The 15651-nt window shown below is 34.4% G+C and overlaps 1 protein-coding gene across 2 annotated transcripts in view; it reads right to left on the reverse strand.

Moving 5' to 3' along the window:
- The window catches only part of LOC106460539 (A disintegrin and metalloproteinase with thrombospondin motifs 20-like), a 138647-nt gene that overhangs the window by 97105 nt on the left and 25891 nt on the right, over positions 1-15651 (reverse strand). For both annotated transcript variants that reach the window (XM_022387283.1, XM_022387284.1), the window contains exon 3: positions 11600-11774. In XM_022387283.1, coding sequence (XP_022242991.1) covers positions 11600-11774 — 175 coding nt within the window. The remainder of the gene's footprint in view (positions 1-11599; positions 11775-15651) is intronic.

A 15651-nucleotide genomic window follows, 5' to 3' on the forward strand; every position in this document is an offset into this window, starting at 1 on the left:
GCTACTCTTTTTACCAACGAATAGTGGGACTGACCGTTACATTATAACACCCCCACGGCTGAAAGGGCGAGCACGTTTGGTGGGACGGGGATTCGAACCCGCGACCTCCAGATTGCAAGTCGAGTGCCCTATCCACCTGGCCATGCCGGGCCCACTCGAATCGAATGATGGGATTTAACCGTTACTCATATAATACCCGCAGGGCCCCAAAGTACAGTGTGCGAATTTGCAGCAATGGGATGTGAACCATGAACCCTCGGATTCGCAGTCTGCGTATTATCCTCTAGGCCACATTCGACTTCTTTGAAAGGTTAGATAAATATGCAGAAACACTTTCATTTAAATAATACATTACAATTTACCATACTTATAAATGAACTTACCCGAGGCTTGCATCATGAAGATATAAGCAATGATTTATAAATCAAGCGAATGTGAATTTCTTATCTTTATTAATCGCGCGATGAAACAGATATACAGGCGATAAAGTTCACCAGATGTTTATGTTAAACGGAAGAGAACAATTATATAATCAAGTTTTCTGAAATCAATATTTTTCATATATATATAGAGGTTGACTACGTTAAATCAAGACGATTTTGGTGCCTCACCACGTCGTTACAGCCCATACCACTAAGTCCTGTGATGCTCTATCTGACGACTATGCCTTTTATCGTAGTTCTGCAGCATAGTTTCCATTGCAAGAGGCTCCGTTGTAAAGCTGTTGTCATGTCCAAATCATGTCCACTTCTCTCTTTCTGTAGCTTTCCATAATCCACTTAGTGTACGAAGTCGGCAGTCCTCTAGCTCCCATTTAAATAGTTGATTGCACAAAATTCGATATGTGCTGTGTCCATAAACTTTAATAGTATGTCGTCGTATGGAATAGCATGAAAACCTATTTCATTCTCCAGTTAATTGAAATATATGATGGTTGAATGTATATATCCTGGAAGCAACTTATGAACATGCAACTTGTGTCGATTTTCCAGATATCAGTCCTTCTTATGTTGTATACTGGTGCCTTGGACGGTTTTTGCCCCTGAAATTCATGTTCATAGATTCTTAACAATTACAAGATGGCACTCTTAGCCTAGTATGGCTGTGGCTTGCAGATCTATTTCTGGGTGGTACTGGTTCCTCAATGTGATCCATACTTCAACTTTTTCCCGAATGCCATTAAATACAAGGAATATTCTAAATCCCCGACATGTAGCTGCATCCACTTTGTGTCTTGAACCTTATCTAAGCTGGTTATAAGGTAACTGCGTCATTTTTTTATGCTTACTTCTTCACTGAGTCGTTGTGCTGCTAATCTAAACATTTGAGTTTCCTATCTCAACACCCACACAAGTTACACGCAAGTCATGTGTGTAATAAGGATTAAAATCTACTGAGACATGTAACCCCTTACGACAGAAATATACAGACAGTTTCAAACATCGATTTACATGATAAATCTTCGGGTAAGTTCTGCAACATATAGTTTAACTGAAAACGAAAACGGAGATAAATAACTGACAGGATACAACAAGATATAGAATAGCTCTTTACAGAATGAAATAAAAATTATTGTTATATACATACAAGTAAATTAACAACTGTAACTGGAAAATGTAAAGAAGTAGATAGGATATGAAACCTCTAATAGGATTTATTAACATGAAATATATATAACAATGTCAAGATTCAAAACCTACAACAAAATTCATGGCAATTAAGAAGGTTTGAAGGTTTTAGATTATTTTTCAGTCTATATGCATTTTTTACACAAAGTTCCCCTTATTAAGAAATAATCACAACCACTACGTAATAATAAGACTTATCTATACTTATGTTCCTATCTAATACCAGGGGTTTGGTACTATTTTGTTTGATTTAAAGTTATCTAAGAGTTCAATAGATATTTAGTTAGCTAATACAATAATTAAATTTTAAATTTTATGTACCTTATTGCACATCAATATATACGTACGTAAAAAAGTCATGTCTATTGTTAACTGATTTACGAACTGTTTGTTCAACTTCTGCAAGTTCTTAAGTTTCGTGAAATCCTAATATTTCAAATAACGTATTCAATGTCTTAGATGTATTACAGCACTATATGTTATTATTTTCATACTGCGCTTAAATTGAATTTACAATAGTTACAAACAAAGACGGTACTAATAAGAATGAATCCACACATTCATCGCTTCAAGCTTCAATACGTTAACTTGTGGGTAGCCAAGGAAATTACAAGAAATCTTTATGAATAATAACATTCGAAATATACGTTTTAAAGGTGAATATGTCGGTATCTTAAAAATTGCTGGCGGTAACCTCATATGTTCATCATATGTCTCACAATTTCATTAGGCTTCACTTTCTATAAGCTGGACTACGTTTTGAGTGCATTTCATTTCGGTAATCAAGTAATTATTACATTCTAGTGTCAAGATATTTAAAGCCGTTATCTTTCAAGGACAGTGTAAAGTCCGTTAAATATTATTCCACACACACACAGTTCTCTAACTGCATCTTAATATACAAGGATAAAATTTATTTTCTTTATTCAGATCAAAGACGAACAAAAAAATGCATGTAAAGTAATAAACCGTGGTAACGCGCAGCGTTAAATTACAAAACTGACATTGTGTTAAAACCAAGTAAGAGATATTGCGCCCTAAATGTTTCAATTATAAATAACAATTCAATTATTTTCTACTCCTTTTTTTTTCATTACTCGAATAATTAGTAGTAGGAAAAAATGATCAATCTTGCCATTTCCAGGAAAAAAGATTGTTTGTTTGTTTTGAATTTCGCGCAAAGCTACACGAGGGCTATCTGCGCTAGCCGTCCCTAATTTAGCAGTGTAAGACTAGAGGGAAGGGAGCTAGTTATCACCACCCACCGCCAACTCTTGGGCTACTCTTTTACCAACGAATAGTGGGATTGACCGTCACATTATAACGTCCCCACGGCTGACAGGGTGAGCATGTTTGGTGGGATGCGGATTCGAACCCGTGACCCGCCATGCCGGGTCTCACCAACTGAGACGATAGAAAATTGTCTATATAACAATTTTTAATTTAAATTTTACAAATTTTCTTAAGAACTAGCGTAGAGTTGTTATGTTACTAAGATCTCGCAAGTATATATATAACAATACTGTTGAAAAATAAAGGAGCTTTCACTTAATATATTCCAGCTAATATACTGCTGTGAGCACTGTATAATTGAAAACAGTAAAAGGTGTAGAATCCTTACAACTCTGCTCCTTACTTTTAAGTATTTTGCATACAATAAAGTGTCGATAAGACTCAGAAAACCGGGGCAAAAGTAAATAATTTTTCTCTTCCTTTAGTATATATATTCAAAGATTACAAGATATTTGGCTTGAGAAATGTCAATGATGGCAGGCTCATATTCTTAAGTTTTCTTCGACAAATATAAATAGTTGCATTCCTTCTTCATCGCGTAAATGTTTTATAATTTTGTAATTTTTACGACACTGAATGGCTTCACTTGCCAAACACGCTAGAGTTTCGGAATTTAAGAAGTTTGGATAATCTGCAGAAAAATGGTTAAACCTTGCTAAACACCACTTAAACATACACTGTAAACATTAAAACACAGGCAGAAGTTTTTGTATGTGACGTTAACCCCGACCCCCTTCTCCAATAGTATGTTGCAGGATCAAACCCTTGACATCAATACGAGATAAAATAATTCGGCTAGCTATAAGTGAATTGTAGGTATGTACTATATTGGAGAAGAATCGAAACTGTATACTACAAAATGACATGATGTAAATAGGTTAGTGGATCTTTCGTACATTTCTTATTTTGCCCCTGACCCATCTGTGACCACGTGCTGAAACTTGCATAAGGAGACCTTCTGAAGTATTATTACAGCAAATTTTGACAGCCTCATAATCTGATAGATTTACGAAGTATTATTTTACAATCCTTTTTTTCCTTATCATCTGGAGCCCTTGGAATTCCGAAAGTAATAATTTATAAAATGGGGAAAACATAACAAGATAAATATAAGCATCATTTTCCTTCGCGAATATATTATGTTTGTAGAAAAATTGTTCTTTCAAACTTTCTGTGAATTTCAACACTATAAACTATAATGAAAGGTGACTAAGGTAGTACAACTATGAAAGTTGGGTAATATATTGGGTCGTTGTTCAAAATTGTTGAATAAAGGAGTTTTGTGGTATAAGAAGTATTATTACCTTTTTTGAATTTATCTTTACGATATTTAATATATGCTAACCACACACCATATATATCTATAGAAAAAGGAGTTACTGCTTAAAATTACAATCTAATCCGTACACTATCTGGTAAGAAAATGTAACTTAACAATAAAAATTATCAGAATTTACTCTTTCTCAAAAATTGAAATGAATTTTTGTTTCATTTTAAACGACTTTTTCTACAAGCTGCATCGTTTGTTTGGGTTTATTTGAAAGGTAAAATCGATGTTAACTTCTTTCTTTTTCCCTAATAATAACACACAAAAATGATCGTAAAACTGATGTTTCATTAGATTCAAACCTCATAGTTGTGCTTACAGCACACTTTTGTGCGTCATAAACACTTACTGGGATATGTACCTAATATTTTAATGTTGTAAAACTGATTCGCTAATATAATTTTGAGCAATTTACAATTAGGCTCCTTCTGCAACACTGCTCCAGTAAAGTACAACTACAGTCTTTCTGTAACTCATCTCCAGGAAAGTTCAATTGAGATGTTAAGAGTAATAGTTGACAACAAAGAACTCAGGAACATAAGATTTTTGCGTTTTGGCAGAATATTGACTTGTGTTTTGAGACAGTAATCACATTAAATAAAATATATTTTGTCTTCTGCTTGAAAACTTTTGTTTCAATTTATCAAAGAAACAAAGAAAATATTATACTACATCAGTAATTTTATGGTTTATTCACGAATAATTTCTTTTCTTCACTGGAATTACACATTTTAGTGGGGAGAAAACAAATGATTAATTTACATCAATAATTCTTAATTGCAAAAAAAGTTAAGAAGCATCAGTTATATGTTACCGATTCATACATAATAGTTATCTTTCCAAACTATTATGTATAAATTGATGTTATATAAACATGAATGAAAGCAACAGTAAGTATTTTTTCAATTTCTTTTTCAATGAGAAGAAACACTAGTGAAAACAATACATGTATTTTCTGCATGTTTAACGAAAAAATGCTTAGAAAAACTGCAGACTCTACAATCACACCAGACTATTAGCTAAACGGAAATGTCTTTGTTAAATATCTATGTGAACATTCGTTTTCTAGATTAAAGTTGTAACGTAGGTCTTAAAAGAACACCAACTTATCAGTTGGCAAAATGTAGAATGTGTACTTCAAAGAAACCGTAACTGAATAGCTTAGAATACTTTCAAATGTAAGGGCGGTGTCTTAACTTAACAAAACACGCCGAGTCATATTTTCCTAAAGCCAAAAGTTAAAACTTTACTGTCTTAATAATTCAAGCGACAGTACAATTAATGACATGTTCATATTTATTGTGTATTATAGGTATTGATAAATAGAACTTGTATATACGAACTTGTATATAAATTATCCACTTCTGGCGAGAGCAGTTCGTTATATGAATGAAGGGACGATAGAACAATGCTCTTCCTTTGAGGACGAATCGTAGAAAAACAGCTTTCTACTGCACTTTGTCCATGTCAACTGCGTATAATTGTATGGAAACAATAAATTTTTCATGTGCTACATATTTAAGAAATATTTTCCTTTAAAGGTTGTAAATAGAGAAGAAAAAAATATTCTTCGAAACTTCTATATAACTAGACATCTTCCCCGTGGTTCACTAACATGATGTTAATTTAACAGATATCATAATCCTAGGTTCTGTGGTCCGATGTTAATGACCTTTATAGAATGCCTGGCTGGTGCTTGTGTGTTTAAGAAAAACATTGAACTTATAAGTGTATAAAAACGATTTCTATAACCATGCTTTACACACACACACAGCATTTTATTTTCTAGCTAATTCAGTGCATATTGTTAGCATTAAGTTGACCGTGACTGGTACTAACAGTTTCTTTACGATTTTAATTACAAATATTAGTGGCCCACTTGTATCGACAAAGATTCAACAGTTAAACTTGGAATAAAGTGTTCCCTGTTTCAAAGAAACTCTCGAAAGATGCTTGTAAACAGTTTGATAAGTTCCCGAAAATTTAATTCAGATTGCGAGTCGAGCGCCCTAACCACCTGGTCATGCTGGGCCTTTTAGACATGTTTGTTACAGATGTGTGCATATTTGCTTCAAATCACTCCCTTCCGTATGGGGAGTATTCTAATGATTACATTTTAGTTATTTAGGTAAATTAGTGCAGAGATTAGAACTATTATATTTATAGAGGAAAGGTTCATGTTTTATATATTGCAGGTGACTGAATGAAAATGGACACTGGTGAGATGAACGATACCTTGCCGTCAAAGCGGCAATGCATGGATTGCCTCATCTATTTCAATGATGACAAGGGAGACTCAAAGCTGGTATCTCCGCAAAGTTCATATTCATGGAATACTTTGCTAAATGCAGTCCGAATAAGAAAACATGCCCCAATTTTGGACCTGGCAAAATACTGGCTGGAGGGCGAAATCCCACCAGTTCACCATCATCGAAAATGCTGCAGTATCTTCACAAAGAAGAAACTTCTTGATGCTATCAGCAAAAAGCAGGACAATAAAGATGAGCCTGAAAATAACGCCAGACTTAGGAAATCATCTAGACAAAGATCAAGCACAGCTTCTAGAGTTTATGACATAGCATGCATCTTTTGTTAGAAAACCAACAAGTGTCTTCGCGCACAGAAATCAAGAGAATCTCTTATACACTGTTGTGAGCTGCGAGCAGATGCCAGCATCAGAAATACAGCCATGAAGAAAATGTATAGTAAAATGCTTGTTATCGTGAGCAGAGATCTGGTAGCAGCAGAAGTTCACTATCATATATCATGCTACAGATCATACACATGAAAGGAAAAGGCTACCAGCAGTGCAACACGTGACGAAGACAACAACGATGAAGCTCTAACTCACTTACATGAAAGTATTCCTATTTATTTGAAATGAGCTTTTCACCAACTCACGGGTGACAGCGATGGCTGGTCTCACGTCTAAATTGGTTACATCAATGAATTCTCTTGGCATTGAACAGGTGAAAGATTTCTCTAAGAAGCACCTCTACAGAAGGCTAGAAAGCGTGTTTGGTGAAGCTTTGTATATCTTCCCCAATGGGAAAGGGAAACTTCCTCTCTATCCTGAAAACTTGTCAATAACTGAACTTGCTAAAGCTAACCACATCCTAAAAATGAAGCTGCAGACACTGAAATGTCTCACTGCAGAAGACGTTATAGCCAAGGCAGCCCTGCAGATGAGAGCAGACATGAAAAACGAAAAATTTCCCCAAACCTGGCCGCTGCAGGTAGTGGAAGTGGAGAAGAGTAGATCCATTATCCCAGTGTCTGTCATCCATATTCTACGATATTTGCTGACTGGCACCAAGGACCATGGCCAAGCATCCCAATAAGTTAAATAGTTCATAAGCTCTTTTGGTAATGACTTGGTATATGCTATCACTCAGGGAAAGACAAAGCCACTCAAACACATCATTCTCCATTTGCAGTTAAGTCTCTGATTGGGAATGTAGAGCTCATTCAGACCCTCAACCAACTTGGTCACAGTGTATCCTACTCCCAGATGGAAAGAGATTGACACAACCCCGTGTCTGCAGAAGATTTCACTGTCAGAAGATAACGTCGCCTTTCCTGAAGTTTTCATAACCCTAGCCTGGAACAACATTGATTGATTTGAGGGGGACCATCAGTGGTGAGGAGACATCCCACAGAGTTAATGGAATTGCCATTCAGGCGAAGGCAGCTGACTTGCAGCCATCTAAAACATTGCCTCCTGTTGATAAAATCAAGAAAAGAAGTATCAGTACTTGACCACTGTTTCTGCCCAGATACAATGTTGGGCAAAGGGAATGGCCATCCCAAACTGAAAGTGTAGAGGCTAACTCCGCCATTGTCCAGCATGCGAGAGTGAAAAACATTGTCTGGTACACACGTCCAAGGAAGAAGGCCAATCAATCAGCAGCTGGACTGGCTTTAACACCATGACTCGAGGTGATGACAGAGTCATTCAGGGCAACATTGGCTGTCTACCCACAATCAACGCATATGCAACACAAATGTCTACTGCTAACGAAGTGCTGAAGAAGTCACTAAGTATTATACAGTCTTTAGAACAGTCCAACAAGTTTTATACACAAAGGCTGCCGGGATGATATGGAAATAACCTGACAAGTTCAAGCAGATAGTTATCGTTAGGCTTGGAGCAATCAACACCATATGCACACTCCTGTCAACCATTGGAAATCGTTTCCAAGATGCTGGAATATGAAATCTATGCATCGAGTCTGGTGTTATTGTCGAAGGCTCTATTGCTGGTTCGATGGATGGCTGCAAATACAACAGAGCAGTAAGGCTTCAAAACTGGTGTGGAAGACACTCATGAGACTAGCGTGGAAGAGATTCTTCTTCTGGTTGCAAGCCACTCACGAAGACGCCCTTATCCACCTGAATGTGACACTGAAGAATATCAGCAGCCTGTATCAGGAAGTTTCACAAATGAAGCTGCAGGAAGTAATTGAGAACAAATCACGTGCCTGCATTATTGAGCTATTTCAAGCCTACTTGGATTTCTTCAAAAATAGCAACAGAAGTCTCTACATTTTGGCTTTCATATTTCAATATGGTCGAGATTTTTCTGGGCCTCATTCTGGCATCAAAAGAAGGAACTGGATGTTGCATCTAGCCTGTAGTTGTGCAATGAGCCCCTGGTGCTTTGCATATGAAAGGGTCAATTATTCACACTACATTTCATACTACTATACCCAGATGTTGCATCTGCCCATTTAACACCAAGATGTCCATGATGAATTCATGCAAGATGGATTTTCAGTTCAGCTTGGGTACAGAAACCACTGAGAAGTACCTGCAGAACTGAGAAGATAGAACAGTTTACCTGCAACCTGTATTCAACAATGACCAGCACTCACAAGGTGAATGAGCTGAGGTACCAGCTCTTCTTTGCCAAATGAGGAGAGATTGAATCAAGTCAGCTTCCACCATGCAGGGACTGCCTCTACATGCATGCACACTGTGCGAACTACTAACCAGCAATCTGAAAGTGCTGTATTCAAAGTCACACTGATGTACCAAATTCAAAAGGGTTTGGATGGACTACAGATGATGATGGACTTCTAGTCATTCAGTGGATGTGCACACCACTAGCTCCGAGATGCAGTCTTGGAACTGCTATCCAGTAAGTGTCTGCGTCTCTGCAAGCTGCCACGTTGCTCTTGCCTTTCTTTGCTATGGTTTAACATGTACAGACATGAAACGACCAGAAGAAGGAAAAAGAGGTCCTTGTTGAACTTGGCAACTCAGATGACGATGAAGATAATGATTGGTCGAGTGCATTGAAGCCATGCGTGTCCCATGTTTAGGCTGTGTGCACACTAAATGACTGCTGCTGTCTGGTTTATGTTGCTGTGTATATAAACTCTGAATACTTAAATACACATGTTCTTGAACTTGAATGTTGAAAACGTTGTATCCTTAAATTATCTGTTGGACATGATTGTCAAATTATGATTTTGTATTAATTATGCTGCATGTTCTTGGCCCGTGTTCCATAACTGTCATATTCTTTATATTTAATCTGCCATGTATTATAAATGCTTTATTTTCCTTAGCCATATACGCCCAAGAAATTAGATTTCCAGCAATTACTGGTTCTTACGAGTACATGACTGCATTGAATATTTGTGATTTTTTTTCTTGTGGAAGCTCACGTATCTAGAGGAACTTCACCATTTACTATATTCTGTATTGTTTCAAAGATAATGTAAAATTATGTTATACTGGAAATAACATTATAAATGATGATTATGACGATGGGCAGAGTGTACTGAAGCCATGTGTGTCACATGTTTAGGCTATCTGTAGGCTAAATGACTGCTACTGTCTGTGTTATGTTGTCTGATATAAGATTTAAACACTTAGGAACTGGCATGCTCTTGAACTCGAGTGTTGAAAACAGTTTATCCTTAAATTCTGTGTTGGACACAATTATCACATTATGGTTGCCAATGATTTCTGCTACATATTCATGGGCTCTATCCCATTACTTTTATATATATACATTTAATCTGCCATGTATTCCGAATATCATTTTGCTGACTTTAGTCATTTACAGTCAAGAAATCACACTTTCAACAGTTTCTAGTTCTTTCGCGCACATGACAACCTTTAAAGGTATCTACCAACATTGTTTTAATATTCCTAATGATCTTCTCGGGGGTTCAATAATGCATCAATTCATAAAGAAATGTCTGGATTCAAGTAACTAAAATATTAACTAAAAAGAAGATAATTTACCTAATAAAAATACTGAAAATATAAACCAGTTTTACGAAGTGGTTGTAATACAACCCAAATATAAGTATATGGGATTAAATGTCATTCAGCAAAGTGGTCCTAGGTACCAGCTTAATTTTATTCACAGATATCTTCATAATCAGAGAGTATATGTAAATGACAGCGAACAAAATCTCTCATTTATTATAATGTTTATGTTTTGATACATTAAACCAAAGAACTCTACATTTTTTTTTACATTTCAGGTCTGTCAATGTTAGCATATACTATTACACTACATTGCTTCTGCACTGTTCCACAGACATTGTAAGATCGTGCATTAATGAAAATAACATTATAAACATGACTTTCTCTTGTATTTATTCATGTCCTTTGTAAACCAAACAACAGGGACGGCAGCAAAATGTCTTCCAGGAGTGGGCACAATAAACAGCTTATTACCACCACTAAGCTACCTCTTTACAATGGTTATTATATCAATATATATATATATACTATAGGCATATACTAATTCAAAAATTATAGTCAGACTTTGCCCCCCAAGATGGCACCAATAAGTGAAATTTTGAGTCGTGGCCCATGGATTAATATCTATATCAATTGTTAAGGGGAAGAAGTTGGTTTATATTTTATGGTAATGAAATGCTTACCGATTTTTTTCAAAATATTTGTTAGTCCTTGTGGTAACTCCTATGCTTTTCTTTATGCTATTATAAATGATTTATTATACTTTGCATAGGCTGACAGAATTATTTATAAGCCATTTCTATTAAACATAAATCCATTATATGTTTAGTGAAAAGTTTACATTAAGAATAAAGCAGGAACTATTTAACATGTTTGGACCAATGAACACACTAAGCCTGAATAATACACGAATTCAAATTTTACTGTACTTGTATACAAACTATATCGATTATTAGCGAGGAAATGACATTTTGGATTCACTTCCTTGGAAGTAACTAACAAATTAAAACATTTCTTCTACTTTCATACCTTTCATTTTTCACTTACTACTTTTAATATTTTAACGTTATAACTTGTTGCTTGTAAAAATAAGTAGTTTTTAGGGTTTCATACATTGAAAATGTACCTTTTAAATGACACCTTTCCATAAAACCTTTACGGCTCTTTCCAGATGAATGAGTCAGGCTTAACTGAATCATGTGATGTGCCTTCTGAGGTGTATCATCAAAGTTCGTACTTTCACTCCTAGAGGGCACTGGTTCAATTGTATAATCTCCATGAGACGTATGAATTAATCCAAACTGTGAAAACAAACAAACAAAAAAAAACGTGTAGACATAACCATATGTTTTAACATTTGACTGAAAAATAATTAAACTGCGTTTATTATAATTCTCAGTGAGTTGCTTAGTTCTATATCGAAATATTCAGTTTAAATTGAAATAGTAGTTCGCATGTTCATCTGATTGGAAAATTAGGCGTAAATTGAATATTTTGACTTTTCTAGTTGCGCACTAGAACTGGTGGGAATGACCTCTCATAAATATCATATTACAATACAAGAACAAAACATCATTCACTGTGAAAAATATTTTATCTAGTGAACCTCAGAATGAAAAAATAATAACTTGAAAGTATAATTTTCAATAATAGGACACTCAGAAATGGCATTGAAAATTCATTTGGCAAACTGCATTTAAAACATAAAAAGGACGTAATTAATATTTCAAACCTAAATAGAACACTTAAGACAAGTGAAATCAAACACATTATTTAAAAACATGTAACGGTATCGTTTAGTTTGTTTTGTTTTTACGGCTAAAGGACGTACTTGTGGAATATAGTTTAATGTAAAGAAAAACAAAAACGACAGAGACTCAGAGCTAAAAGATTCAAATTACAAAGTAGCTTGAGAAAGAAAATAGTTCGTACATGTAAACGTACGTCACTTGTTTGGAAGCTTGCGCTTTATTTTTCTTTCGACGGAAAATGGTGAGTTGAGCAGCATTCTCTGTATAGTTGGCAAATTATCGGCTTTGCGGTGGAAACGTATACTTTTGTCTTCAAATAAAACAAGATTTTCTATTGAAATTTATCACTTTTAATCAGTGACCTTTTATCATTGCTCAGGAGTTTTCAAAGTGTGACTCTAATTTCTTGACTTATGACACTACATTGTTTTGCTAGGCCGTTGTTTAGCTACGCGGGTGTTTCAAGCTCTTCAAATAACCCATAGAGCATAATTTTAGAAGAAGAATTACGTTGAAATTAAACAGAAATTTTATTTACACTTGAAAGATTGATTAGAAATCATTAGAGAACCAAAAAAATCTAGCTAACATATTTTGTGTTTTTTGTTGGTAATAAAAAGTTATTATTAGATACGACTCTTTCATTGGGATTACTAATAACTGGGAGACGATTTATTTTAGTGTACAATAAAAAAAGTTCTCTAGAACGAGTAATTTTGCAGTACGATGTGGTTGGAAATTAACAATCAACTGGGAAAACACAAAATAAAGTTAAATATTAGCCGTATCAACATCATTTGCATATTTTTACGCGCAGATATGCGTTGCAGCAAGGAGATTTACGATTAAAGAAGGTGCTACAAATTAGCTGTAATCGTGAAGGTAATTATATACGCGGTTCAGTTCCATTTGGAATTCCTTTCAGAACATACAAATCATGTTAAAATGATTTCAACAGAGCTGTAGTGAAAACTGTGAACTTCGCTGATCTAACCTTCTTGCATTAGTATCATTTTTTCTCTATTTATTGAAAGAGTATTTTATCATGCATTAGTTACAAAACTTGGTTCACTATTTTCTTGCTGACCGTTGACGACGACTCTTGTTAATCTATAAATATCTAATATCTATAGTATAAAACGCATATATCATGGAATTCGTTATATTTACATATATATACACACACACATGTATGTGTGTGACACAAGGAAGCTTATAATTTTACTGTTGGTGTTTATTTCTGCTCTATCGTGGCGATGATTATATAAATATATTACTACAGTATATGTCGAAATAGATTACAAATACAGTTAAAACTAGATGCAATTAGCAAAACCTGTAAGCAAATAACAATTTATTTTAACTACTCTGGAGTACTGAATTTAAGCCCGACACTGCATTATATGTGAATAGCATTATATACCCATGAATGTTCACGCCCTGACGTCACCGTTGTACGGTACTTTGAATCCCAGACGTATTTGCTACTATGATGTACTGGTATGGCGAATAGAAGGAAGTAATCAATGGCAATTTTTTTTTTTATGCGAAGACAGAAAATTAGCTCAGACTATTTATTCTATATTTTATTTATTTTTACTGAAAGACGTCAGAGATATTTGTTGTCATTAAATTTTGTTTTCGCGTTCACACGGTATCTCTAAGGGATGAAATTATTTTCAAAAGATCTATCACAGGGTATTCCTTCATCACACTCAGTTCATAGTCGTAGGACTTCTCGTGCTTCATAACGGTCCCTGGTTCGAAGTAAGCCGGGAAATGAACAATATAATTAAGGGATATGGAATCGGTGATAGTGAATGAAGCAAACAAATTTGTTTATGTTTTATAAGAAGGTTCTAACATTTCTTTAATGTTAGTTCATTAACAACATTGGCTAAAATGTTAAGTATAAATATATATACATTATTAAATATACATTTTATTACATATATTTTATTATTGTTATTGTTTTACATTGTTATTACCTTAGTAAATAGGTTTAGGACTAACTAAAATCTCCTGAGCTGGACGAATCCCGTGAAGTATTATTGGGATTATTGCCGAAAATATTTGCTGACAGTGAGGATACCCAACTTATTAATCAACAAGTAAGCAAAAAGAATTTGCACAAATTATGTATGATGTATGGATGGCAATGCCAAAAAGTAGAGAAAAAAGGTAGGGATGAATACATAGAACCATACAAAATCCCTACATAAGTAGACAGTAAGTAAGCTTATAAGCTTATGGTTATTAGCCACTGTAAGACAGTATAAACACTGTTCAGTTTAAGTGTTTTCACTAAACCTGAATTCATGCAACTGACAGAAATTCAACATTTAGTTGTAGGTAAGAGTTATTATTGGAAAAATTTGGCTACTTTTTATTTCTTGAATATCATTTATGAGAAAGTGTGATTTTGAAGATATTCACTGTAATTAACGATAAAAATCAAACTAATTACATTATTCTTATTTAACTATAATGTTACATACGCATTAAAAGCAAGTGGATTTAGATGTTTTACTTTCAATACTTCAAACTATGACAACGAAACAAATGTGCAATAAACACATATTCTATTCTAATTGCATCATTTACAATTAGGTATCTTTCTTCGTAATAAAGTTAATTTAAAACAGTTCTTGCCTTAATCCCTTTACATTCATTTATTTGTAATTCTAAAAATTGAATTAGTAAATAAATTTATTAAATGGTGCACCTCCCCATACTCAGCGGTATGCTTTAGGACTTAACACTAAAAGTTTGTGTTCGATACCCGCGATAGGCAGAGCGCAGATAGTCTATTGTTTAACTTTAGGCTTGGACACAAACAAATGAAAATAGTATGATGTAAAACAAATTCCGAATATTTCGCATGTTTGAATCCAGATTACATACATATGTTAAGAAATAAAATATTTTTACGTACACAAAGTAATGTGTTAATTTTTGGCTTGCTTAAACCAACGTTGAGGTTTTAACTATATTTACTTGAAAGAAAGAATTAATGCCATATTTCAGCTACGGTGTGTACCAAGCCTTAACCCCCATTAAAATATTTTAAAGCTATATGCATCAGTCGAATGATAACGCTAGCTTGGATATTGTTCCTTCTGTTATTCCAGTTCATTTTAATCATTTTAAAATTTTACATAGCTTGTTAAAAAAAAAATTGGCAGAAATTTGGTTATCATATCATGTAAAACAGCTTAATTGAATTTTACAAATGAGACAGATGTAGCTTGATGAAAACTGTTCGTCAAAAAACAAAAACAACAAAAGCTTTATAGTAATTCAATTATAGAAATTGTTCAAGTTTATGAAATGCTTAGATGTGTTCAAATGGAAACTTTTCGATTTTTCTTTTGTTTTTAAGTTGGACCCTACATGTTTTTTTGCTATATATGGATACTTGCTGGGA

The sequence above is a fragment of the Limulus polyphemus genome, unplaced genomic scaffold (genome assembly GCF_000517525.1).
Source record: "Limulus polyphemus unplaced genomic scaffold, Limulus_polyphemus-2.1.2 Scaffold791, whole genome shotgun sequence".
Classification (NCBI taxonomy): domain Eukaryota; kingdom Metazoa; phylum Arthropoda; class Merostomata; order Xiphosura; family Limulidae; genus Limulus; species Limulus polyphemus.